General features: G+C 39.7%; 1 protein-coding gene across 4 annotated transcripts in view; it reads right to left on the bottom strand.

Annotated features, from left to right (window-relative positions):
• Positions 1-3,314: 3,314 nt before the first annotated feature.
• Positions 3,315-27,789, bottom strand: part of ctnna1 (catenin (cadherin-associated protein), alpha 1) — a 73,858-nt gene continuing 49,383 nt past the window's right edge. For all 4 annotated transcript variants that reach the window (XM_046406996.1, XM_046406995.1, XM_046406997.1 and 1 more), the window contains 6 exons: positions 26,230-26,381; positions 22,609-22,719; positions 21,139-21,320; positions 16,333-16,438; positions 6,201-6,335; positions 3,315-5,179 (listed from right to left, as the gene is read on the bottom strand). In XM_046406996.1, coding sequence (XP_046262952.1) covers positions 4,889-5,179; positions 6,201-6,335; positions 16,333-16,438; positions 21,139-21,320; positions 22,609-22,719; positions 26,230-26,381 — 977 coding nt within the window. In that variant the 3' untranslated portion in view covers positions 3,315-4,888. The remainder of the gene's footprint in view (positions 5,180-6,200; positions 6,336-16,332; positions 16,439-21,138; positions 21,321-22,608; positions 22,720-26,229; positions 26,382-27,789) is intronic.

Genomic DNA, 27,789 nt, shown 5'->3' with positions numbered 1-27,789 from the left:
AAAGAGTCCTTAAAACATGAAACAAGGACAGTGTTGCAAAGTGTAAGCCAACAGTAATGCAAGAAGAGTTAAAGGTTCTGGCAATGCAATGTAAAATCAGAAATTAAGAAATTCCAAATGCGACCTCCAAGTGTTGAAAACATTATATATACGTTTTCTGTTAAGGCAGGCACTGATGGAGCAGATTGCAACAGCAAAGAGTGTTTATGATTGTGACAGAAATCATTAAATCATTTCTGGGTATATTTCCTTCACATTTTATCCGCTTTGTTGCAGTTACATTATGAACAATTCTCATTATCCTATGACATTTGTAATCTAGAGTTTACCTGTGTATATTCAAGCGAAAGTAATTTTAACTTTTGACAGAGCGGGTTACTTGTTTTTTCTGTTTGTTTTTTTCTATGTGCTGTCAAAGCACAGTCTGCATCCACAGACTGGACTGGAGTGAATTTCACAGGAGATTTATTGTTACCATTAACTGATGTGTGAGGCCTTTAAAGTTCCAAACTTAACTGCTTCTTTCCCCAGGCAAACTAACACAAACCACCCTGGATATATTAACATTACAGGCTGCAGACTTACTCCCTGGTCACTCATAACAGTCAGTGATTATCCAATCTATAGTGAGATGAAGTGTAAGATTTATATTTTAAAATGCTATGACTATAGGTAATCCTGAACTGTGACTCCAGTCGTGCAATGAATTTAGGGTACATTATGCCTAAATACCACTGAGAAATGTACAGCCTGAGCTGACGAACTCCCTCCAGGCTGTTTTTTTCCTCCTTTCTTTCTTTCTTTTTCCAGTCAACAGTGTGTACGTGGTACCACATACTGATTCGTTTTTGTAAAGTACGACTTCAGTGAAGATGTCAGGGCCTGGTGTCAGCGACTGGAGTGAGTGGAGTGAGGAGGATTTTTTTTTTTTTTTTCCAACTTTGTGCAGTCGTACATGTAATGTTCAGAAAGTAAACAACACGACATGCCAAAAATGTTGGATCACAAGTCCAGCCTTCATTTAGACAAATCTTGACTAAATGACTTGATGAATAAAAAACTGCACTCTGACACATGCATCAGTCTTTATCATTACACAAAACTGAGGAGGATGGAAAACCAGACATCAAGAGTGTTGACACCAAATCAGAAATGCATATACAAAAACCACCACCATACAAAACCACTCAAAACTACCTACTGACATGCAACAGATTGTTAGACACATCTGTTTGTCTTAAATTCATCAACAGCAGATAAAAACATCTATACTGACACAAAATATGCACATGTGAACACTGGGCAAAAACACAATCAAACTGGCAAAAAAAAATGAAAAGAAATTTTCACTTACCACTGAAAGTGCTCAGGGCAGGAGGTGTTGAACCATGTGGATAACATCCTTCCAGTCATTAGTGAACCAGCAAGTCATGTTTCTCTCAAAGGTCAGCTGGACTCCTGGCCATGCAACTACCTGGGCCTTCTGTCTGACGAGCATGACTTACTGATCTGAATGGTGTTTTTTTAAAAAAGATTAAAACAAAGCCTCATTTAAGTAGGCTAATTCAAAATGTTGTTTTTGTTTGTTTGTTTGTTTGTTGCTCTGTGTAGCATTTCTTCCACGACAATAATAATTACCAACGCTGGTCTCTGTCCGTACACAATACACTCACACTCAAATTCACTTTGGAAACGGACTAGTTTGTTGTAAACTTGATTTGACGGGTCAGTCTCACTACGGCTCACAGAGCGACAAGAACGGGCAGTGGCGAGCGGAGGAAGGCGGATGAGAGGCCGCACCTGACCGGCGGCTAGCTGTCCATGTGCTAGCACCTGCCCTGACTGAAAACCATTTTCACTGCAGTCTGTGGGCAGTCGTTATATAGTAATGCGCATGCTCACTAGCTGACATAACCGCCCACGGTTATGATCGGGTCAATAGTCTCCTAGTCTCCTAGTTCATCATCACAAATTGAAGTTCATTTCGGCCACAACGTAGCAGGGCTAAAAACATGAAATATTTTGGATTCAATAAACAAACGGATATGTGTAGTATGTTAAGAACACTAATGCATGGAGCAATGATGTTTGTTAGGTCCCCCATCCTTCCATTTCACTGCTTACTTAAATGTTTTTCCGCATCTATACACCCAGTTATTATTGTTTGTTTGGAAATGTAAAAATAAATAAATAAAAGCCTTATTTGTAGTTTAAACACAACACTGGATCAAAAGGGATGCTGTGACCCAAAAACCTGCCCAGGGATTTTGTAACTTATTCCTGGAAGACCATGTGGAAAAAAGGTTCAAGAATCCAGTACAGTAATATTATTCAATTTAACTGATTTTATTTGTAGTTAGACACCTCCTAATTATGATTCCAGTTTTCATTTTAAAGGAGTCTACAAGCAATACTGTGGCCAGCTGTTTTCCTAATAGCTCAGATAGCAATATAGTAATTTGTTACTTCTAACTTTGGAATATTTGTCCTTTGGCCTGTTTATTAGTGCCAGTGTATTTACTTCTGATCTGATAAAAGAATCTGTAAAATGCATTGCTCATCATTGGCCATCAGGCGGCTCTATGGCTGCTGTAGTTTCCTCTTTCTATTTTGCATGCATTTTCTGTGGATTGTTCCAAGTTATTCTGGCAAACGTGAACAGAATTTCAAGTGGATGTAGATGAGGTGACTGTAGGGGTCTAACTAACCAACCCCATAAATAACAATAGTAAGAAAACAGACACTCAAACTGACCTGCACAATAAGAAAAAGTGAATTTGTACTCTCCACTCGGTGATGACTCAGACAGACATGAGTGTGCGAGTGCTGCAGTACTTTGGGAAAAGTAGGCCATTCATTCTAAATACTTTGATTCAGATATATTTATCTTCACAATGTGAAAGGGTCTCCTACTGCTTTTTCTTCACAGGCTGGTGTTTAAGAAACACCACCAGAAAACTCAAGAATGTGTCTGATGTTAAAAGCTGTACTTACTTTAAGAGAAAATAACAACTAGAGAAAGAGTCTACTGCCCTTAAGTCAATAATACAGACTATATGGGAGGCATGCATAGATGATATAATGTTTTAATTATGCATAGCATAATTGTGAGGTTGTGCTAAAACTCATTTTTCCTCTGAGAGCAAAAAATACTGTTTTAGATTTCTAAGTCCCAAGAGTTAAACCTCGCTACTACGATTTGATTCCGGCATAATGGAAAAACAAAGCATGTAAAAAATACTGGATCAAAGGAGGAGAGAAAAACACTATTTCAGCCTGCAGTTAAGATAAAGAAACAAAGAAACAGAAAACACTGGATTTAAACTGTTTATTAAGATATAAAGCAGGCACATGAATACAACAGCAAAGTAGTTTCATATCACTCAAGATTCAAATCCAAAATCAAATACAGCAAGAGACAAATGGTGAGGAAATACTCACTGAAAAGCACTCTGGAAATGCTTGATTCTACATTTAATAAAAAAAAAAACAGACATCTGTCAAGTAACCACACATGTCAATCCTGCTATAGTTTACAGATGTCACACAAGAAAGACAAAGATTGAGCCCCAGGTCCACAGCAGCAGGATTTCAAATCTTGGCTGTATACCAATACACCATAATATGGGAGGATCCTATGAGTGACTGCAAAACAAGCTACTCAGAGCAACTACATCCCACAGTTGTTACATGAAGTTAAAAAAAAAAACCTCCGGTATAATTTTAAAGCTCCAACACCTGGAAACTTATGTCTAGTTTCTTATAAAGACTGTGCATGGCATCAGATCTTCATTAGTGTTCAAGATGAGGACAAGGAATACAAACAATAAGCAAGAGTTTAAACTCAGTAAAATCCCCTCCTTTGCTTCCCTACCTCTAAGCTGTGGAGAGAAAACATATTGATCCCTCAATTTGGACACATTCTTAAGATTGTGGAGGTGTTTGGTCTCATTGACAGTAAATGAAGCTTGTCAGCTTTGGAGAATTCTTACATTGAATCTACTCATTGTTAAGCCCACTGGGTTCTCCCAGACTCTGAGGAGTCAAGGCTATTTACAAAGTTTTACTGCACCGGGTGGATCTGTGCGGTAGGATCGAGCACATGTAGCCATTATGCAGCCAGACAGAAGGCTGGGAAGACTATTTTGTCACCTTTGGTTTGCTGCATCATGTGAACATGAGAAAAAAACATCAAGAAAATTAAACTTGAGATGCTTAAATTATAAAGGAACGATATTTACCAATCTGAATGTGAAAAGTGAGCACAGTGATTACAAAGTCAGCACTGAAAATAGTGTTTAAGGTCAGTTTAAACTGATTTCAATTGCCATGCCACAACAAGGTATAAAGTTATAAAAACGCAGGCACACAGAAATATATTGACAGTGGCTCTTTCAGGCTGAACCAGAACATGTTTTAAAATCTTAACAGTTAGCCCAGGACATCCAAATGAAGTACAACTATTGTTCAAGTTACAACAAGGCAGTTGAGATTTTGCATAGTTGATATTTGTGGTACAGAAGCAGTGGAAAACACCACACAGACCCCGCAGTATTACAGTAAAATGGTTAGAATAAAAAAATAATCAAAAGCTTCTCGGAATTAGTTCTTATATTTGAAAACCACTCCCCCTTCTTCCCATAAACATTAAAGGAAAAATGAGAAATGTACAAAAATGCTTCTGTCCAGTTGATTTCCTTTTAACTGCATTTACCAGAGAGTAGAGTTAATGCTACAGACTAGAGCAAATGTGAACTTATGGAATAGAAATGAGGCATTGTAGGAATATAATGGGTCAAACAGACAAACTGTCTATGCAAATGACTTGCTCTATCTATATATAAACTCATTGGTCGATATTTTGAGTTCTCAAGTCAAAAACTGGTGTCTAGATGCTATCCATGGCTTTAAACTCACTGAGAGCTTGCACAGGGTTGATGTGCTTCTTCTGAGAGGATCTCTTGACTCTGTTGGTTTGACCGTCATCCTGCTTCTCTCTCTTCACCAGAGGCTTCTTCTCGGGAGCTTTCATCCTCCAGGAGATAGCTGGCAAGTTGAGGGCCTCCATGCCTTTGTTCTTCTGGTACTTAGTAGATGCAACATAAGAGGCCTTGACAGTGGATACCACTGTGTTCATCAGGTTCTTTGCGGCCTGAATGAGGGACATGGCGCTGTCCAACTGAGCACATGAAAGAGACAGGAGAGAATACATAGAAAAACAGTTAGCCTTGTAAAATGATGAAAGCAAAGCCATTTACTTAAATTTAGATTCAGGGTTAACTCAGCTAAAGAGAGAGTAAACTGTTCCCATCTTCCTACTGTCATCAAGTTCTGTACAGCTACTTTTCTGGAGGAAAATCAAGACTCAAGTGTTTGTACGGAAGAATTAAAGACCTTCCCAAGTTCGTCTGGCAGACAAACGTGAGAAATTTGAGAATATGGAAAAAGGTCACACTAATTTAAATCCCCACAATTTAATATCCTCAGAGACGCTGGTGACACCTGACTGGATGTGCTGGAAGCATAGGTTCATTTCAGCTCTACACAAAGTAAGGAGGAATTCATTACTTTCTGCACACAGAGGTAATGTGTTGTAATCAATTTCATTGGCAAAGACATGGTTAATCAGTGCCTGAAAAGGACTGTAAGTATTGGACTCGCAGTGTTACCTTAGGCAGTAAAAAAAAAAGGCATAGGGAAAGCCATTATTTCTGTTATCTGTTTGATATAAAATATAAACTGCGAAGTGCAATACAGGGAATGAATCATAAACTAATCATAGCCAACAGCTAATGTAAGTTAGGCTTAGCATTTTTAATTTATTTGGACAACAACGGATAATAAAACTTTAAAAAGTAGCCAGTGCATTCTACTGGTTTAATTATCTTTCCAGGTACCCTGCGGAAATTTCATTGTTAAACTCTGTTCTGTTTATATTCAATTTCTCACCAAACTAGATTGTGTGCATCCTTAAGGCTTCAGAAGACTGCATTTCCTGCCTCACTTTGCATGTTTGCCCTTTTTTGTGAATGTTTTCAGACATGCACTGTTGGCATCAGTCCCTCCTGCAGTTCTCAGATAATTTAATGTAAAACCCCATGTCAACAGCTTTAGTTACTGTTCAATGAAAATTGGAAACTGCAGACAATGTGTAAATGGTTGTAAATGTGTGACAATATTTAAAATGATGTTTAACATACCCCAGAGACAACCAGCTCTCCCCCGAGGTTCTGCACTTCAGCCTTGACTTTGCTGCAGATGTTGAGCTGGTGGCAGTACAAGGCAATACGCTGCAGGTAGGCGAGCAGGTCCTGCTTACAGGTGGAGTCGGGACACTGCGAGACAGAAAGACAGCATGTCAAATACTGTGTACATCAGCTGGTATGTAAGCATAAGCAGGCTTGTGGTTATGGCACTACCTGCTTGCAAGCTGAATGATGAAATCAATTTTTGTCACTTCAGTCACTTGCTGGCGCTTAATCTGAATATTTATGTGATTCTACAGACGCAATGATCTCACACTTTATCAAGATGAGTTAACAGCAGTGTGACAGGTAAGGTAGACACCCACGCAGGACATGATCAGAGCCAAAATGACAAATACACACCCACAACCTGCTAGATTGATAACTCATCTTCACAGGGTTAAGTATGATCAAGTCACACAGAATGCAAATTCTATTTGGAGGCAAACACAGTTGTCAATCATCCACTTTTAAGTGGTGGTAATTATCTTGTGTGAAGTCTTTTTGGAAATAAAAACGCTTGATCTAACAGTAGTCCTCTTCGTAGATAAGAAACGTTTTCAAAATTATTAAACAAAGCTCTCTAGCTGTCAGTAATATGGGTTCTTGCAAGAAAAAAAAAATCAAAAACCTGAGAGATTACATTAGGTGTTAAAATGTGAATAAACTACTCAGGGTTGGAGCCCTCAAACAGGCTGCGAAATATTCAATGAAATCTCACAGGACACATGCAGTGGACGAGGGAAAGTTTAAAATGTACAGAAAAATAACTCTGAGACCAAGTTGGAAAAGCCTTGTATTCTTGCTTCAAACAAAGCACTAACAATATTATCAAAAATGTATGCATGGTGGTGCAGTGGTTAGCACTGTCGCCTCATAGCAAGAGGGTTCCAGGTTCAAATCCCGGTCTGGGCCCTTCTATGTGGAGTTTGCATGTTCTCCCTGTGCCTGCGTGGGTTTTCTCCGGGTACTCCGGCTTCCTCCCACAATACCAAAAACATGCACATTAGGTTAATTGACTACTCTACATTGCCCCTGGGTGTGAGTGTGAGAGTGTGTGGTTGTTTGTCTTTGTGTGTTGGCCCTGCGATTGACTGGCGACCAGTCCAGGGTGTACCCCGCCTCTCGCCCGTAGTCAGCTGGGATAGGCTCCAGCTGCCCCGTGACCCTGACGGATAAGCGGTATAGGAAATGGATGGATGGATGGATGGATGGATGTATCAAAATAACAATAGTCATATAGGAATATAAAACATTAAATATTGAAATATTGAATATTTGGATTTTGCTAAAAACAAAATCATCAACTTCCAGAAATCCAATAAATTATCATAAACGCCATTTGAAAGACATTATGAGAAGCACCCCACAAATGCATCTCATTTAGCTTTGGAAATCTTTTTGAATTATTTCATCTTATCATAATTAGACTCAGATTTTTACCTTGGAACACCATTCCCTCTCCTAGTTTGCTAAACAAGCCCCCTGCCAACATAGTAATTAGGCCACGGTACTTTTCTAAGCTGCTCATCAAGAGACGTAAACAGCTTGACGAGGCTCTGACGCTTTACATCAGATGGCAGTAGAGTGACCCGACACACAAACGACATGTCGGCAATGATCATGACATGACAAAACTGACTCTGTTACACATAATTAGAGGCTGTCAGCATTGCACATCACCCACTAAACTAACTATACCTGTGAAAAGTGCTGGAGTGACCAAGTGAGCGACCATGCCAACAGAAAAAGCTGGCACAAGTGCTTGGAGGTGGTTGGCTGTCTGAAAGAGGAGCCCTTTGGCAGCTGTAGATTTTAAGTACAGCGAAAAGGTGAATGAGTTAACAGCAGCCAGTCTTTTAATTGATGGGATCTCTGGTGGACAGAGCTGGTGAGGTCAATGATGAAGAACACAAATGCACCTGTGTTCACAATCAACTAGACAAAATCAAGAGGCTTTTTGTCTTGATATAACTGAGAAAATGGCACATGAAGTGGACATTTCTCAATAATTGCAGTAACCGCTGTTTAAGTGCACCAATCCAGAGTAGGTGGATTCTCTTTGCAAAAGGTTTTGGACACTTAGAACAGACTGGGGCTTATAATGTGTCTAATCCTGCTGAGCAAGTCAGTATCCCTGGTCTGAGTGTAGAACACTTTGCTGAATAAAGTACATGTTTGGAAATGAGTGCATTCATCAGAATTTTAGCCCCTACAACAACAACTAGTACTAAGAAATGATACTCAGTCTCTCCTTCTAAAGTACAGCAAAACGGGAAAAAAAAGTCCCATCAAACGTAGATCAATTGTGGATATTGTATTGAAAAAATATCAAAGTGCCATTTCTTTTGACAACTTAAGCTGCATGGATGCAGCAAAAGTGCATCCATTCCACCACAGCATATATTAGAGTGACTGAGTGCTAGAGTAGAATAAGACATCCTTTCACCTGACACAGACACAAACTAAAGGTCAGAAAAACAAACACAACCAAACCCATTACAATGATGTCTTTCCTTATTGAGAGCTCTATGGATGTCCTGTGACAACATTAATAAAAGTGTTCCACATCACTACCACCCACTCCTGATTAATAGAAGGATGGGCAAAGTAGAGAGGAGGGAAATGTAAGAGTTGACATTCTATTAGGAAGAGGTATGCAAGAGGAGATGAGGGGAAAGAGCGCTGGAGGGGATCATAATCATACTGGAGAGGAGTTAATGCATGGCTGAGAGACTGGAGAAAATGGGGAGAGGAAGGTAGAAAAAAGAACAACCACTGAAAAATAACTAGTTGGAGAAAAGATGAGGATGAAGAGTGAGCCAGAGGGGGAACAGTATGGAGTAAATAAGAGGGAGAAATCCAACTGGGGAAACGGGACGTAGACAGGAGGATTCAACTGTCAAGAGGGTGGTACAAGTAAGAAAGAGAGAGGTATAGAATGAGTGTGTGTGCATGCACAGGCACACACATGCTATAGCAAAGACCTGAGATGAGGCTGAATGCAGCAGCCATGCTAATGAGGGCTTGGGGAAGTATTCAGATGGCTCAGAGCGGGGCACTGTGAAAGCATCACTTGTGCTCATACTAAGCTCAGCTGCTGGCTTCACTCAGCACTCAGGAAACTCTGCAGGGCTGCTCTGACTCTGACACGTGAATACATAAGTTGCACAGAGAAGAGACACCTTAGATTGTTTTGGTAATTGCCATTTCCAGGAACCAAATGTATCAGTAAGTAACTCACACTTCACTAAGAAATCTTTGGTCTCTGCTTTCATAATTTAGCAGTATGCATAATTTATAGTGCAAAAAACAAATAACAAATGGGGCATATAATATAGGTGTATTTGTTCAACTTATATGTTAATGTATCTGAATGTTGTGCAAACATCATAACCCAGCAGTCATGTAGAAAATCACATGTAGCCTCATGATTTATTTCCATTTCACAAAACAAAATTTGTTCTAGTGTGAAAGAGGGGATCATCACTCTTGTTCCCACTGAGTGATTCTCTCCTCTAATAGTGACTTCAACCATTAGAGCTCATCATTGTAATGTTTTTTCTTTTTTCTGGGTTGACTTGATGGCAGCTGTAAATCGTTCCTCGGGCCTAATGATACAACATCTTGCTTTTTCTCTCACATGCTGTGTGGCCTGTTATGAATTGACCAGAGAGAACAATTTAACCTTGCTTGGTCTGCTACTATTGAGAAATGGTAAAGCACAAAGAGCACAGAAGACTTCATCACACAACTCGAGATATCTTTTCTAAAAGACGAGGTGAGTCGCCATATTTCAAAAAGAGCCAGCACTCCATGAAGAAATGTCAATGATTCTCGACAAAGACATACAAACACCAAACTGATCGGGGCAGTAGTAGATCAGCAACTCCTACATTCTCAGAGGTAATATTAGTGTTTTTGTTTTCAGTCTTGGCTTTGGAAAGAGCAATAAAACAGCTTTAGTTAGAAGATGGAAAGGGTATCTGACGGGCTGTAACTATTTTAAATACAGCATACAATTAAACTGATATATGTCTTTTTTTAAGATGACTACAATACATGTTGGTGCAGCACCCATCCACAGGGGGTACATTTCTTGGTTTCCTTCACAAGTACACTTCCTGCTACAAAAGAAAAAATGCATATACTGTCGGTAATACCCTGACTGTGGATAAGTACCTCATACAGCTCCACTTCCAAAAAAGCCTAAACTACCTCATTAAGTACCCTCTCAGAAAAATAAAGGTGAAACATCAAAGTAGGGTCAAAGAGTAGTGGATCATTGATCTAATTTGCTAAATGAATCTCTTGAGTAAGTATGCTGCTTTTAGTTTATTTCATATTTGTGGGGGTTTCGCTTTATAAATGTGCAGGTAGGTCTTTCTTTATTTTGCATAACTTAGCATTTAAGCCTAGACAACTCAAAACCAAGGGAATAAGAATACTAAATGAAGCAGTAAGAATGACAGAACGGGATGTTGAACAAAAGGATTTCACTGTGTCACTACGTGTTGGATAATGTCCACGATATATAAACGATCATCAGGAAGGTCAGGTCCCATCATTGGAAATGCCATGCATTTCCACTGAATTCCATTATACAGAGTAGAGGCAAAGCCAGTGTGCTGCTGCCATCCAGCACTGACCTTTCAGGATGCATCACCCAGAGGAAATGCCAATCTCCAATATTTACTGACATGACAGCATTCTAATGTGCTGCTGCCAGCAAACAGTTGGGGAGTGCCACAGGGTGGTGAACACTGAGGTGTTTTCTCACATGCTTTGCTTTTCAGTCATAAGACATTAATACTCCTCATGTTCTCAGACCTTTGTCAGATGATTTAGGTGTTTTTCTTTGAGTCGTCATTGGAGGGACTTTGCCTATTGCTGTCTCCTCCAGACTTCGGCCTGGTTATCCAGAGAGATGGAAAAAGTAAAGTTGAAATGAACTTTTTTTTCTTGAAATTATACTGATAATTATAATGTATAAATCATTACATAATATAACATATTGACAAGCAATTTGTCCTCCTGCCAAAGTTAACAAAAAAAGTTAAAAACAAAAATAAATCAAGACATTTGTGTGCCCGTGTGGCTTAAAGGGTTGTGGTTAATTAACTGTGCCTAACCTGAGAGGGGAGATCCATGATGAGAAGCGACCAGGAACCTTAATCTGACATTACACCTCAAAACTGCCACAGGGGTTGCAGGAATTCGGAGATATAGATGTTACAGCAATGTGCTGACTGCCATTGGGAAAAACAGTGCGACTGAGGCATAGTTTAAGGAACTACAGGGAACAAAGCACTGGAAAAATCATTCTGTTACTTTAGCAGGTCTAGTTTGTAGACACTCCAAGATAAAGAACATTCTAACTAAACATGTTTAAGATATTAAACTGAATTTGAAAATTGAAAGCAGTGGTGGGGAATACAATGGCGACAACAGACTGGAAAGTACAATTCAACATAGATGAGAGGGCTTCAAACCACTGAGTAAAGTGATAAATTTAATTGTTTAAGTGAACAGAGCAGACTTCTATTCAGAAGACTGCTGAGGAACTATGTAGTATGCTGGTGTTTTCTGTGAACAGCCTAGTTAATGGGCTTTACAGTTAATATGCTGTACATTAGATTTCATCCATCTGGTGCTGATTCCATTGCTGTTGATGGATAAATATAAATCTGCCATGGTCTACCAATATCAATTATGAACAATTTCAAAAAGAGTGATAATCGCCAAATCTCCTCTCCTCAATGCATCTGATAAAAAGATGCTCCATATTTAAGTTGGGCCAATTCAATCACACTGGCACTTGGGAATGTTAATGTGTCACTAAAGCAGACAGGGAGTCTGAATATGACAGGAGAAAATCAAGCTGGGGGCAAGCCAGAAAGACAGACTTTAGAAGTGACCACAGGGACCAATTAAATGGCCCTCATCAATTTTTAATGTTCAGACTGCACCTGTCAGTCAGGGATTTCACTGCGGTACTTGTAAGCAAAACTGATAACTTAACACTGCCGCTACAGAAAAGGGAAGTACAAATAGGCATGTTAAAACATTTATACTTTTACCTGTTAACATTCAGACTTTTTCATTCAGATTAACTGTTGGCCAGATCCCCTTTCTGGCTTGCTTGACAACTGGCTGCTCCAAAAACTTGGATGCGCAGTTTCAAGTGTTCATCCACAGTTAAGGAAAAAACAACTTTATAAGACCATGTCAATGCAGTGTTTGGCTATTCTTTCTATGTTCCTTGCAAGTGAATTCTCCACCTCTAAGAGCTCCTCTAAAAGCATGGCATTTTCAAGGCCAACTTCTTTATACTGGTTCTTCAGAATTGACAAAAACATTAAGATATCGAATTCTCATAGGGAAATCCCTTTCAAAACAATCAATTGAGAGTTTATACATTTTCTCAACCAGCAAATAAGGTGGGCTTCACTTGGTTGGGCTGAACTGCAGTTGGTTGAGGGCTGACCCTTGAACTGCTGAGCTGAGAATTTGTGGTCTCTCTGGGTGATTCCGCTTCTCCAACACCGCAGTAGGTAATTTACAACCCTGTCTGCTGTAAAGCGTCTAGGGCCAGAGCCGGGATTACACTGTGACCAGCAACAGAGCCCATGGATCACTATAAATCTCCACTGATTGAATGCAAATTGGAAAAGTACACTATGTATGTCAGTATACATCATGAGAATAAAGCTTGCACAACACACACAAGCATGGAATGCACATGCCCATTCTCTAAATATGCAAGCCTTATTTTATGTGCATGTGCTTGCATGTGTACATGCAAGTGTTTATGTAGTGACCGGGCAAACAGCAGAAATTTATGGACTACAGAGCGGTTAACACATTTGCATTATAAATCTCAATTACATAGCATTATTTGTTTACCAGCCTGCTCAGATGGAGTTCTCCTAAGTTGTTCTGCAGAGAAGGGTCATAAATTCTTAATAAACTGCAGTGCAGACCTTTGTATGGCACTGACCTAAATCCTGCAGCTCATCTCTGCAATACGTTCATTTCTTTAAACTTTAATAAGGTTTTATTACACATATTTAACTGTTTTTCAGATACACTACATGGCCATTTCTACTTGTGCATCTCTGTTCGGCACAATATGTGCATTCCAAAACACACCACGAAATAGTCCTGCAATGTGGGTTAAGATGCTGTGCTATCAATCTGGGACCATCTGCTGATGTGTTTTATATGAGAAGTAAACCCACATAGGCCCTCCAGGCCAGAGGCACAGAGCACAAGTGATTAATATGCCTAGGTTAATGAGCAGTCCCAGCATTGCCTTTGCTCCTGACTCTTAGTCAGTATGTGTGCATCTTGGTGGTGATTCATTTAACTATTGCTGCTGGAGTATGTAGGCATCCCAACATGCCATGCTTTTGCTGTAAGTGGGCCTGTGGCATCTCCTGCTTTGTTAGAGATACAGCCCTAAATATAAACTGCCTGTGTAAATAAATACATTTAAAAAAACTGCAACCTGGCAATTATACTGCTAATTAAAAGGCGAAGCACTCTTAATGGATTCATCTCTCACGAGGGATGTTCCTCTCTTCACACAAATGCGTCTGCTCTGCTCCCCCCTTCTTTCAACCTCTCCTCTCTCTGCATCATTCTCTTCCCCTCCACCCCGTGTCCATCCCTGGGAGCCCTGGCTGATGTGTTATGGGTGAGTGTCGCCCGGTCTGCTAATGTTTGGGTCTTTGCTGAGAGAGAGGCTAAGAGGGACAGCTGGATGGGTTCAGAGGCTGGAGGGGTCCTCACTCTTGGCAAAGACTCTTCCAACAGCCACAGCTCTTCATTTATTCATACTTTGAGTGCTTCAAACCCAAAAATCCCCTAGTAGTGTATACACACACAAGCATACACAGATGAAAAGATAAAGAAATGAGTACTTACAAATAGTCAAGGGTGGGAGAATAAAATAGTCACCCCAATCTAACAAATTTATACACATTTGCAGAGAGGCAGAGCAGTCAACAAACGTGTTTGCATAGGGATACAAACACACACACATTTTATGTATGTGTATATACATATATGCATGCCCACACACACACACACACACACACACCTGCCCATCTGTTTTCTGTGGGGGATAGCACTGTTTTCATTAAAGAGAATAAGCATCTTCAAAAGCGGCAGTGAGGCATAAAAAAGTCACTTTCCAGAACAGCTTATTCCCTATTCAGATGAGTCGGATGCAATTAGGTCAGAACAGATCAGACTTTTACTTTGTGATAGACGTGGGCCTGTAATATCAATGATCTGAGGGCACCTTAAATAAAATATCAGATGTGCAGGGCTCTCGAAGGCCAGCAGCTCATTATATGTGATATGAGAGAGAGAGCTATGCTGAAACCTAAATGCAGATGTTTCCAGTATGTGCTGGTATAATTGAATTATAATTATTATAATACTTTTTTTGCTGCCATACAAGTGCCCCAGCTGCCCCATCACATCACTGCTGATTACACAAACTGGTAGGAAAAAATAAACTATGATGTAAAACTACGTAATCCGTAAATCAATTATTAACCACTGTCTTGTAAACGTAAACGGTTGAGAGACAAATATTTACTTGGTGCAAAATAGATTGAGACAGATTTCTTAATGAGCATTGCATAGCATTAAAATCTGTCTTGTGGTCAGGCCTGAAACATTCAGTTTGAATGATCTCATTACTTAACAAAGAGGCTTTCTGCTGCTGCAACATTTTGCCAACATATCAGCAAAGACCTCAACAAAACCATAGTAAAAGAGACTGCCAAACGCCTCCAATGTTATCAAAATTGAAATCTTGCAGCAAACATCTTAAGCCATTGTGTGCTTTCCAGAGTGTGTGTTCCTGGATAGAGGTGGAAGAAACCCACAGCTGTTACATCTAAACCACAGAAACAAGCAATGTCTTTGTGGGAGAAGACCTCAATCTGACAACAATGTCTGGTTGCAAACATCACAACTAAACTATTCCATGATTTAACAACAAAATGTATACATATTGCAGTCACAGAGGCAATACATCTCTGCCTAAGAGATGGGCCATGAATAACTTGGGGGATAAATCATGTACAGTGTCTCCCTGAGGTGTGGTACCATGCAAGTATTTAAGTGAAATATGAGGCCATGGATAATTGAATGTGTGTTTCCCTATGTCAAGGACCATAGTCTCAGGGGTAAGGGATAGATGTGGAGAGATGATGGAATCGGGAATTGGGGAGTGGGAGACGGAAAGATGAGAAAGAGGGAGGGAGCGTTTGATCCTGAAAGAAATTGGTAAAGACTGGTATGGGTTGTCTCATGAATAACACAAATCATAGCAGTGGTTAACATCTGACGGGTTGTGCTGTGCCAGCTTTTTACTTGGATAAGCTCCTAAACACGCAAATGAGAAAAACAAAAATAATGAAATAAAAAGGCACTGAAAGTGAAATGTGCTGAATGTTTTTTTGAAGATGTGGCCTCAAGTAATATCACAGAATACTCCAAAAGAAAAGCTTGTCTCATGTTCAGAGTCTGTAAATGTGGCTCACACGCAGATGCCGTTACGGACAACATAAAAAAAACATTTTATTTAGAGCAGTCTCTGGGTTTTGCATTGCCACATATTTACTGACAAACTAGTGTTGCGAGTCCAAACCTACCACTGTTTTAACACGGTTCCAACCTCTCCTTTTATACTAACAATTTCCTCACCACTTGCACTCATTTTGTTTCTGTTGTTGTGTCACAGGTCTGTAGTATTGGTGGTTCATGAGCAAAGAAGTCTTCATTATGTGCTTTCACTGTGGTCTGCATTTAATGCATTTAAGCAAAACGATCACACTGTGAATCAAACATGTTCTTATGTAGTTTTAGGTTTGTGCTACACTTTTGCTTAACAAGCGAGTGTGCAATTTTCCTTTATCCTAGTGTTGCTACATCTTCTGCTAATTTAGCGGGCTCTGACAGAGTCAATGTTGAACATTGATTCAATTCCGTTTATATATTGGGGTTGCTAACACAAAGGTGTAGTCTACATCAAACCCTCAGGGACAGCGCTTCATTAACCACTTACATTGTCAGCGATGGTGCGGCCCAGCTTGTCCATTCTTGATCCTGCCTCGGCAATTTTCTTGGCAGCGCTGATGACATCAGATGTATTCTTCAGTGGCCCTTTCCCCCTGAGGAGAAAACAGTGGAAAGATCAGTCGTTGTTTCTAATCTACTGCAACCTCATTCAATCCAGCTTGCATTTTGGAGGTTTTTTGTTTTATTTTATTTTTGTTTTTTACTGTCAGAGGCAGGTGTGGATAAAGAAACATGACGACTTACAGAAATAGTTCAGGGAAATGCCACAGCAATGTTGTGACTGCACAAACACTCAGGAATCATACTGTTCGGTAGAGAACATTTTCTAAATGATTAAATGAGTATCAGATTCCACTCTCTGGACTGTCCATAAAGGAAAGGACCATGACATTGTCCCACTCATTTGTAACAATATCATTTTTACTGATAGACAACATACAATGTTAATATGCATTTGAGACACTGGCAGTGCTATCAGTCACAAATTCTAAGGGACTACGGATTCAAGAGGCCTTCTTGTGATTACCAGTTATATGCTTTCTATCACTCTTTTTATTGATGCAGCTATGAAGGGTTAATTAGAAAGCTAAGAAGCAATACAGGTTGGTCTCAAATCTGTTGGAGGAGCAATGCTGGTTGCTTTTAAAAAGCTTCTCTTTCTCTTACACACTCACAGACAAGCTCTTCATTTGTGTGGTCATTTTCATCCAGGTGTGGGACAAAGAAACAAAGAAAGGAAAAATGAAAAATGAAAAACCAAGGAAAAAAGGAGAGCATTGAAAGTAGAGAGCAGAATTCAATTTAAAAGGCCTTGGCCATTGTCCTAATGTTGAGCATCCACTCTTGACCCTTCTCGAGGCAAAGAAGCTCCTCCCAACACAGGTCGGTCCTGCCCTGACCTGACCAACTGTAAGCTTGTCAGCCATTTGCCATTTTTTTTCTCCTCCCCCCCCCCACAAGGGACTCTGGGACACATTTGGCAAGAGGCACAAATTGGATTCAAAGCTGCTCTCTCCAGGCTAAAAAAATGAGCCTTCCAACCCAGAACAGATGGAATTTTGTGTTCTGTTCTGTAGCTTCCTCTTCCCTCTGCCCCCATCTCAAATACTTCTCTTTTGCTTTGCCTCTGCTATACAGCAAATCAGGGTCCTAGTGGAAGAGGCCACACGTCAGAGCACAGACTGGCAGCTCTCTTGGGACAACTCATCCCCTTGAGACAGCATTGCCAGCACTGTGAGGGTATTTTTGTTCCTTGTCTTTTCTTTTCTTTAAGTATTTTTAACAGTACTGAACTTGTAGTACAATGCTGTAGTTTGCCCCAGTAAGAAACATCACATCACAAAGTACAAACACAGAAACCACTGATTCTGTTCTCAACCACTGATTATTGTCTTAAAATATCCCTTGCTTTAGCCACAAAAATTAAAGGGCCAGCTGCTAAATCCACCACCATGTCTAGCTCTGCCTCGATGTCGAACAATGATAAGGAAAGGCAATAACAGGCTGCAAAAGTGGAAGAGAAAACGCCTGACAAGAGGACACCCTTGTACGATTTTTGTAATGGATTTATCCATGGAGAAGGGACTGGGCTCTTCAGATCCACTGGAACCAGGAGGCCCCCAGACAAGTGTAAACCACATTGGGCTGAGAACTCCACAGCACAAAACGCTGTAAGATAGGTGGCTACCAAATTTGTTGCATGTTTCCAAGCCACTTATGCCTTATTCATGAGAGCTGCCACACAGCTATAAGCAATGCAGGAGTCAACAAGAATCTCTCTCACTCTCTGCAGATTTGTCAGGAGAGTGGCCCTCAACAATTACCTCATACTGCATTAACCTTGGCAGGGCTTTGTGCCAGCAAGGTTAAGGGGGCAATAATTTGGGCACAGGCTGAATTAGCCAACTACTGACCTTCCATGTGCTACTGCCGCATGAGAGACTCAAGGCATAATGTGAAGACATATATTCAGCCCTACAAACATTTATGTGTGTGTGTGTTCCATCAGACACGGACACACACACACACACAGGCAGACTCAGAGTGCAACCCAAAGTCTGAGTGCAAAATCAGAAAAGTCATAATACTAAACTGTGGCAAAATTAGCTCTTAAATTAACAAACTCTTAGAAACTAAACTATTAATGACATATGCACAAAGGTTATTCCTACAGCTTTCTTTTATGAACTCTGTTTTTGCATGAAAAAGAGCATAAATAATATGATGTATAATGAATTATGGCCATATTGACCATCACTAAGGTCAAAGACATTTAAGTTTGACTCAAAAATACTTTAAACCTTGGCAGCACAGGATAACCATCTGTCAGAAATCTTGCGTTAAGTTATTAGAAACAACAATTCAAACTAAGTGCATTCACATTTAAAACATCTTGTTTTTCAAAGCAGTTTAGGCTGATGGTTTGTTGAAGCTATTGTTTGGTACTAACAAAATATCATTTTGATACCTTAGTATGAACAGCCATAATTTGACCAAGCATACACATCTTGTATTCAGTGCTTGACAGTTTGATACTGGCATGTCAGTGCTGAGAATCTATGCTGCAATTCTCAAAATTATATTCACAATGGACTGGTTGTACAGCAGACATTTTGACATGCCATAACAGGAAAATCACCTGTGTATTAATGATAGCTGCATTTCACTTAGAGGAGTTTCTGCTAAATATTCAGATGCTGATTCACTGGCACTGCTACTGGGACACTAAATGGAACAAAAGGTAACTGTCATTTTCTGCGGTAACAAGTCGAAATGTCTGCTGCGCAACTACTCGATAGTGCTCACATTTAATTTTTATATGCCCATCTTTCTTTGTTGTTTTTTTGACTGGAAACACCCAGCAAAACATGATTTAAATATATTTCGAATTATACAAAATTAATAATTTTATTTAAGCAATATTCAGTCAGTGAAGGCAGGACTGTAATGGTATAAATGGTGAAAATATTTTCCAGGAAATACAGTACTGAGAAAGCTTTCTTCTTTTTTTACTTGAATTCCTTTGTTCTGCCTTATATTGTAAAACTGAAAGCATGTGGATATGAAGATGTCACCCCAATCAATAACCTCTTAAAATATAAAAACATAGCTAACATCATCTAATAAAGAAAAATGGATGGCACAGATGGAATCATTTGTATTCCATTTACATGTGTGTACAATGGATGGCATGCAAAAAACAGCTATTATTTTTTCTTTCTTGGCCCTCTGAATGAATAAGAAGCAAAATGGAAAATTGCAGGGTTCTGTGTTAACTCAGATGAACTATTTTAGTATTTTGAACTCTGCTACAGCTTTTCAGTATTGTACTTCTTTGGCCAAGGAGACTGGATCTTTGACCCATTCAGAAGATAGAGAGGCAGCATTTCATAGTCATTATGGATGTGACTCAGAGTTAGGCACAAAATGTCCTCTGAGTAATTCACTTGAAAATTTTAAAAGGCACAGTCATACAAATACAGTCAAGCACAAATAGAGTCAGAGACTTGAAATATCTCCTCACATCCTCCACACACACCAAACCATAAACGCACGCACACTGTGTGAGCTAGACGATCACGCAGAGCTACAAATGCTGTCCAACAACAATCAGAAAGTGTCAATATTATCATACCCTGCCACAAATTCCCATGTCATATACACACACGCATGCACACTATCATACACACAAAATATGGCAAGTTTCCTCATATGATCTCCCAGTGAGATTACAGTAGCTTCTATCACATTTAAATAAAAAAAGACTGTTGACTCCTTTACCCAAAATAATCTTTATTACTGTAATTTGGAACAAGTATTTTCTAATATCACATATTTATGTTTTGTGGGCAAAACTATCGATTAATTTGATTTAATTGATCGATAAATTGTTTGCAAAGCCTTGTTTAAATGTGGATCACTGGTGTTATCAAGCCTATGTGACACTGATTAAATTCAAATATATTTTTCATCTCTCTCAAGTAGTAGTTGGTTACACTGTCAAGAAGTAGTTTTTCTGCAGAAATCAATACTAAATGTATTAGATATAATCCAAGTTTAAGGTTTTCAGAAAATACCCTGCTTGTAACTACAGAAACACTCTGTTTTAGCAGGCTTATTCTGAAGTCATATTTACATTAGGATGCCTTTCCAAGCCATTTCCCTACTACCTTTATTGTCTCAACAAACCACTGACGAGGGTGAACATGGCCACCCTCTAAAAGCTCTGCTGAGTAGGACTGTACATTTAAGATTTACAGTGCACACCCAGCTTTATTCATGTACCAGAGAGAGGGAGATTTGACAGACTGCTTATGGCTGTGCATATTAAGATTAGGGGAGGATGGAAAAAATAATCAAGAAGAAAATCCTACCTACAGTGCTGCTTAAGGAAAATGAAGAGTGTTCATGCATGAACAGTGGTGTTAAACTGGCTGCATAGTATTGTGCAGATATGAGCAAATGTTGGAAAACAAATGCAGGCTTCCTGGATGATTCTATTTGGCTTAACTTAAACAGGCATTCTGTCTTGGAGGCATTTTGGTTGAATTGTGCAACCGTTGGAATATTAATGTGAAGGCGGTCAGATGACATGCAGATTGGCCCTGTGAATGAAGAAGCACTACAAAGCCTTCAAGACAAACATACAGATTACAAACTTAAAATGTGCAGCCCTAATTCAAACAATTTATTCAGACATCTTCTGAGGCCAGAAAGAATATCTTATGGGCCATCATTTGTTCAGGAAGAAAAATGGCTCTGGGTGTGAGCCAAGCTGTTAGCCCAAACTCACCTGGTGAAGTCTGTCATCTCCATCATGATCATGCACATCTGCTTAGCCAACACAATGATGTCATTGCCGCTGTCATCCCACTTGGATACCTCGGCATCCAGCTTGCTCTTCTCTTCTTGAAAGCTAGCCACCTGTTCTGCAATCTTCGCCTTCTGCTCCTGGGGCAACTGGGCCATAATAGCCTGAAGGAGGAATCATGCAAAGTTATCACACTAGATGTCAGCATACTGTTACTGAGGCATTTCTGTCTCCAGGGCATTTTGTTTTACATTATCCCCGATGGTTTCCATAGACAGTACACAACTTTTCTTGCCAGCCAAATGCATGGCATTGTGTGACATTAAAGCAGAAAACCACAGTAATACCATGGTGGACTCCACTACTGCTTTCCTAGTTTAACTTCATTTGTACATTCTTGAGATGCAATAGCTATACTCTGTAGCCACTTAAATACACTTAATCTAGTACAATTCTGCAGTTCTGAAACAAGTTCTTTCTTTACAAAGCTTATAATATTTAGTTTTTGTTAAAACTTTAAAAGTGGTGTTAAGTCAAGTCAGGGTTTTCTACTGAGGTTGCAGTTTTTAAATTCAGCAGGCAAGGAGTTATAAACATTTTTAACAATGTAGTCAAATTCAAAACCAGTGCAAATGTCAATTACAAAGATAAAGGTAAATCAAAGTTCTCTGACAGTGTTAATTAAAACTGAAAATACTGACTGACTGAAAATCCGGGTTTGGTACAGTATTTCACCACTGAGTAAAACTATGTGACATCGTCTGGAAAAAACATGCATCTACTGAACACTGTGCCTCTGGCCCCCTGAAGAGGATCAATATATGAGCATTTGGTTAGCGGTAGTTAATATCATGTGGAAATGTGCTTAGCACCGGTTCTATTCATCCTGTTGAGCTAGACAGTTCAAGGGCAGCTTCCAAACAGGTAACCACACATGCATCAGGTTCAAAATCACAATGAATGAGCTTGTGTGGCAGCAGTGGACAAACACTTAAGATCAGGAAATCGAATATCATCGCAAGAGCGTTCACTCCATTACTGGCAAATAGGACTCTCTCTCTAGAGTCACCTAAGCTTGAACAAAGCTGTTCAGGACAGCACAAAGATGAGTAACCCACACCTAAGAAAAGATAATCTGTCATGACCTGTGTGCCATGTATATATATGCACACACACACTTATTTAACAATTTATTTATCTATCTTCACACACATATATTATGTATTAAACTAACAAATATATAAGATTGTAAATTCAATATTCAAACACACTGAAGTATGGCTCTGTTTGATGGGACACTATTGCAATCTCCTGTATGAAAAATATTAACATAAATATGTTAAAAATATAATCTGTTTTTCCTTTGCACATATCTCCCTAAACTAATGATTTTATTGGCAGGAAATCAGACGACGAATGTCTGCATACTAGGAAAAGTGACTGACAACTCACCCGTGCGCTCTGCCCAGCAATAAGCTGGTCATCCTCTGTCTGCACGCTGGTCCTGCTGCGAACATCGAAGTCTTCAGTCTCAAAGTCAGAGTCGTCCAACTCCTCCGGAGTCTGTAATGGGACAACACAGAGGGAAACGGGCAAGGAAGGGCCAAAGGAAGAGAGATGAAAAAGGCCAAATGAAAAGGGTATGAGAGGAAACAAGGGAAAGGGTAGACAAGGAACAAAACGGTGACAAAAGCTGTTAGCTATAAGTGGGCGACATAAAAATAATATTGGCATACTACAGCCTTTTGAGCACTATTAAACAACCAACCTGCTTACTATATATGAGAAATGCCTTGGCGCTGCCAGCAAGGGCAGCATCAGATAAATGTCTTCTTCCCCATCGCTTGGTACAAGAAACTGTAACTCTAAATGAATTTGTAAATCAAGTGTAATGTGCTGCCTGTGCATTTTGAGAGGGAAAATGAAGGTACAAGCTGGTATGAAACATATTGAGAGCAAAACGCTTCAGTGCCATCTGTCCCTGCTATCTGTAGACAGGCGGGTGAGGCATGAGTTGTGTTCTTCTTGTTGCTACTTCATCTCTGATCCCTGACCTTTTTCCTAGCTTTAAATGCAAAACAAGCCACAGGTATTCTTCCATAAATATTATTATTCAAAAGAATTTCAATCTCAACAGGTCATGCATAAGGCAAAACACAATACTGACTGAAAGGAAAATGTATTTGGTAGTGATATGGGCACAGAGAAGATGATGTGGACAGATAGAGGTGCATTACTACGCCTATGTCGCTACTTGTGCTTACCCAGCTGTCTCAATACTTCCCTTCTATAATGGATTTGGAGCCCTCACATCTAAAAATAACTGAAGGTCCCTGAACAACCTTACACTGCTTTGTGGAATGTAGAGATGCTCTTGTTCTCAAGGGAACAGGGGTATGGTTTCAGATACAAAGCTGTAGTGACTCACAGGCATCTCTTTCAACCTAGACAATGCTGTTCAGCGGGGCAGAGATATCACCTGCTGTGCCCTGTGCAACAGATAACCTGTGAATGTGGGAGGCTCAGAAATGATAGCTCATGATGTGCACCCAATGTGGCACTACTGTACAGAAGTGAAAATACCAGCCTGCGGTTAAATTAAAAAAGGTTTCGTCAAAGTAATACTGTTGACACAGTAAATGAATTTTTAATATTGTTTTTCATGCTGTGGCAAAATAGGTTAATCAATATTTAATTTTGTAATGTCCAGCATATCCACTGTGAGGCTGAAAAATGCAATATTCAGTTCCACTTGTATCACCTCTGTCTAGCACATCTGGAACCAGATGGTAAGACAGAGAGCTGAAATTACAGTATCATGACAATGATAGAATTATTTTTGACAGCTACTGTACATACAGACAGTGCAGTTCAGTAGTAAAATCCCGCACTGTCTATCTTTTTGAGGGAATCTGCTCATAGCAGAGTAGATTTTTTTTTTATGAGAGAGCCAACAAAACCACCTTGTGCCATGGCACACAGCACAAATCATAAGGAAACGACAGCTGCCCCCTGTATCTCACTGTTGGCAGCTCCCTGATTTCAAGACAGTTTGATGTCTGGGAGGCATATTCTCTGATGTCGCTGTAGGTGGGAAGAGGGTTCTGTCCACTTGCCAAATATCCGAGGGACAGTTCAACATAGCCTGCCTGTGCACCACTTACAAAAGGTTAAAGACTTGCCTATCTTAAGTGGCCCCAACTACACACTTGTCTGTTCTGATTTAAGAGTAGACCACTGTGCAGCATGTGCTTTTGAGGGTTTATAAAAAGATGGCTGGAGAGTGAGCAAGAGAGCAAGAGAGCAAGAGAGCAAGAGAGCAAGAGAGCGAGAGCATGAGCATGAGCATGTGCCTGTGTGTGTGTGTGTGTGTGTACACGCTCTCTAGAGTAATTGTCTCACAGTGTTCTGGTCAGTGCAATATTTCATATTTCTTTGGACTGACAGCTAAACATACCTAGCTTCACATGCGAACTCTGCTCCAGAAGGGCAGTTCAGTAAGGCAAAGGGTTCTTCTGGATAGAAATTATTGTTTTGATTCACTTGTCCTATTGCTTTACAAACAACAGCAGTTAAGAGAAGACTGCTGTACAGATGCTGTCGGAAATTCCATAACAATCAGCGACGAAGCTAAGCCTTTCCCTGCTGACTAATCACCACAAAACTATTATTATTACGATTATTACCTCACACACCTGATCGAGAAATTCCTTGAAAACCTACAGGGAACTGCATAATTTTTCTTTAAAGATAATGAAAGCAGTTTGAGTTGAGTCTCACCACTATCTCCTGCTCACAGTTATGAATGGCAGAATGAATCTAACGGATTAATTTTAAGTAAGTCAGATTTTTCATAAATCCTTTGTTATTTTTTTTAACACATATGCACACTTACACACATCCACCCACCAGGTAGTGTTCAGCTCGCCCCACAGGCCCAGTGTTAACAGCTTAATCAATCTGGATAACAAGAGTTGAGCTGGGGCAGATGGAAATTGAAAGCCGTTCTCTGGCTTGCAGTCCAACTAAAGAACATTAATTAAAACCTCCATCTTAAATCGACTGCTTATTATAATGCAAATACTGCATAATGTTCCCCCTTGTATTTGGTTTTTGTCTATGTCTGAGCAGCATTATTCATGGGAGCCCAGGCAGTTTCGGAGCACCACTGTCAACATGAAATGTGCTGTCAAGACTAATGATTGCAATTCTAAAGAATAAAGTGTTGAAAATAATGAAAGATGGCATAATACAAACAACCAGCACACTGTAAATCAATGTGGAAAATACATAATTAGGTACTGTTATACATACTAACCTGTTCAAACAAATCCACCTTCTTAACACATACAAAAAATGCATTTTGGCAATGTTAAGTAGTTAAGCTAGGTATACTATTAAGTTATAGTATAAAAACCTTAAGAATATTTCTCTTTACAGCTGGGGTGGGTTTGTTACACGGGTTTGCCATCAGTCAATTAGGTACCCAACTACCATCTGTCTCAGTTATAGTTCTACTCAAGCAAAAGGCCATTAACCCACAGACAACAAAAGCTGCTGTTACACTGGATTGCAAGTCTGGTCAATTAGGTCTGCTCTTGCATGAGACAAGTTCATCATTGGCTTCTACGGCCACACGCATGTGCGATTCCCCACATACCATTAACAGCATCTGGTGCACAGACCATCGCTACACACACACATTATAATATAATTGTAAAGGACTCTCACAGTGTTGTACATTAGGTGACATTTGTTAAAATGGTTTAAATGAAACCAGTTTTAACCTTTACACAGGGTGTGTGTAGTTTCCCATGGGTTACAGCTACTTAACATGGCGAAGAGTGCAGCTTTCTGTAAGTCAAAATATCCTGAAGTGAAACAGCATTTACCAGACAGTTTCAGCTCTGTCCTGGGAGGAAAGGCAGAAAATCTAAATTGCCCTGCACATAATACTGCTAAGGGAGGAGAATATGCTATGGATATGCTGTCATTTAAAATATTTATTTTAAGGTCACAAGAGGGTGAAAAAAGTCTTTTGTTGCAGAGGTAGAAAAAAACAGCACAACTTACTCTGATCATCAGGACTGCCTTGCGAATGTCACGAATGCCATCATATACCAGACGGGATGCGTCAATGAATTCATTCTCATCCACTGGTTGTGAGGGGTTCGCACTCAAGGCCTCTACTGCAGACTCAACTTGTTCTGTGAACCGCGGCATGACTGAAAGGGGTGAAATGTAGGGTGGGAGGAAGAAGAGGAGAGGAAAGAAAAGGAGAAAAACAACACTGATGAATATCCACTGCAGAAACAGAAGGACAAACACCTACCTTGAGTGTGGGATGCTATGTGTTTTTCCAAAGGAATATTAAAAAAAAAAAAAAAAAAAAAAAAAAAAAGCATACAGACAGAACTACGTGTTGCAGAAATCAACTGTCCAGTCATCACTACACAAAGCCCACAGAGAGCCAATGGGTTTGTGAAAGCCTAAGCAGTAAGGAGAGATTTTACCTATTTGAACTAAAGCATCAACACAGTATTCTGAGAAGATTAAATTTGAGATTACTATAAATGATTGCAGTAAACCCAATTCTGCTGTGTGGCAGTGAAGATACTCACCTTTGAATGATTATATAAAAAGTGTAGTCACTACATTCAAGTTGAACAAATGGAATGTTGCATCACTGCTCTGCTTACTTACTGAGCTATCTTCTGTAGTTGCATCAGAAAAAGGGGGAACAAAACGCTGAAGGGATTATGTCCTAGAATTGGCATAACAGAGTCTTCCAATAGAAGACTTCCCAAAACTGTGCCAGCGGGCATGTATTGTCTGACTATTTAACAGTTCTAGAGGGCTCTCTAGCACATCTGCAAGTAATGATATTTCAATTTCAGTTTATTCAGATAGGCCTGCATCAAGGAGGCATGGGTGTCAGGATACCAATGCAGAAGCAGAGAGCAGCAGGATCAAGGAAAGAAAAAGGTTTCAATTTTGTGCTTACAGACCATTTGTAGACTTCTGTATGGAAATGACGTTCGAGAAGAAAACTGAAGATCCAGCAGTATTGTGAATGTCATTCACAGCATTTACTTCTCTCAGTCTACTACCAATGAGTCTTTCAAACCATTTCATATTAAAGAAACACAAAAGAGCAACAATGTTATTCATGTTTCATGTCAATCATGTTTAACTAAATGTGATGCGATAGTTGGATGCTGTTTGTCTTAGGACACGGTGTAATGTACAAGTGATGAACTCCAGGGTTGCAAACAGATTTCAGTCACTCAGCCACCTTTCTTCAAGTGCACTGTGATATAGAACCATGCTTTGGATTTTTAAATGCAACTAGCTTTTTGGAACTATGACAACTGAAAAGAACTTGGGGTAAAGCTTTCAAAAATTACATAATGAACTGATGAAATCTAAACTGTTGTAAGAATTTCTCTGAAACTTCACTCTAAGCATAACTATGAAAAACCGAAGATTCTTGTCCAATTCAATGCACCAATACTTGCCTACACAGGTGACGGTGCTTGTTCAAGCAGAAATTCTACAATGAAAGAGCAATTCATGTTTCACTTGCATTTCAATCTGAAATCCAACACCTTACTGGGGACAGAACATAACATA

This window comes from Scatophagus argus, chromosome 12 (assembly GCF_020382885.2).
Source record: "Scatophagus argus isolate fScaArg1 chromosome 12, fScaArg1.pri, whole genome shotgun sequence".
NCBI lineage: Eukaryota > Metazoa > Chordata > Actinopteri > Scatophagidae > Scatophagus > Scatophagus argus.
This window is presented reverse-complemented; position numbering and strand designations above follow the sequence as displayed.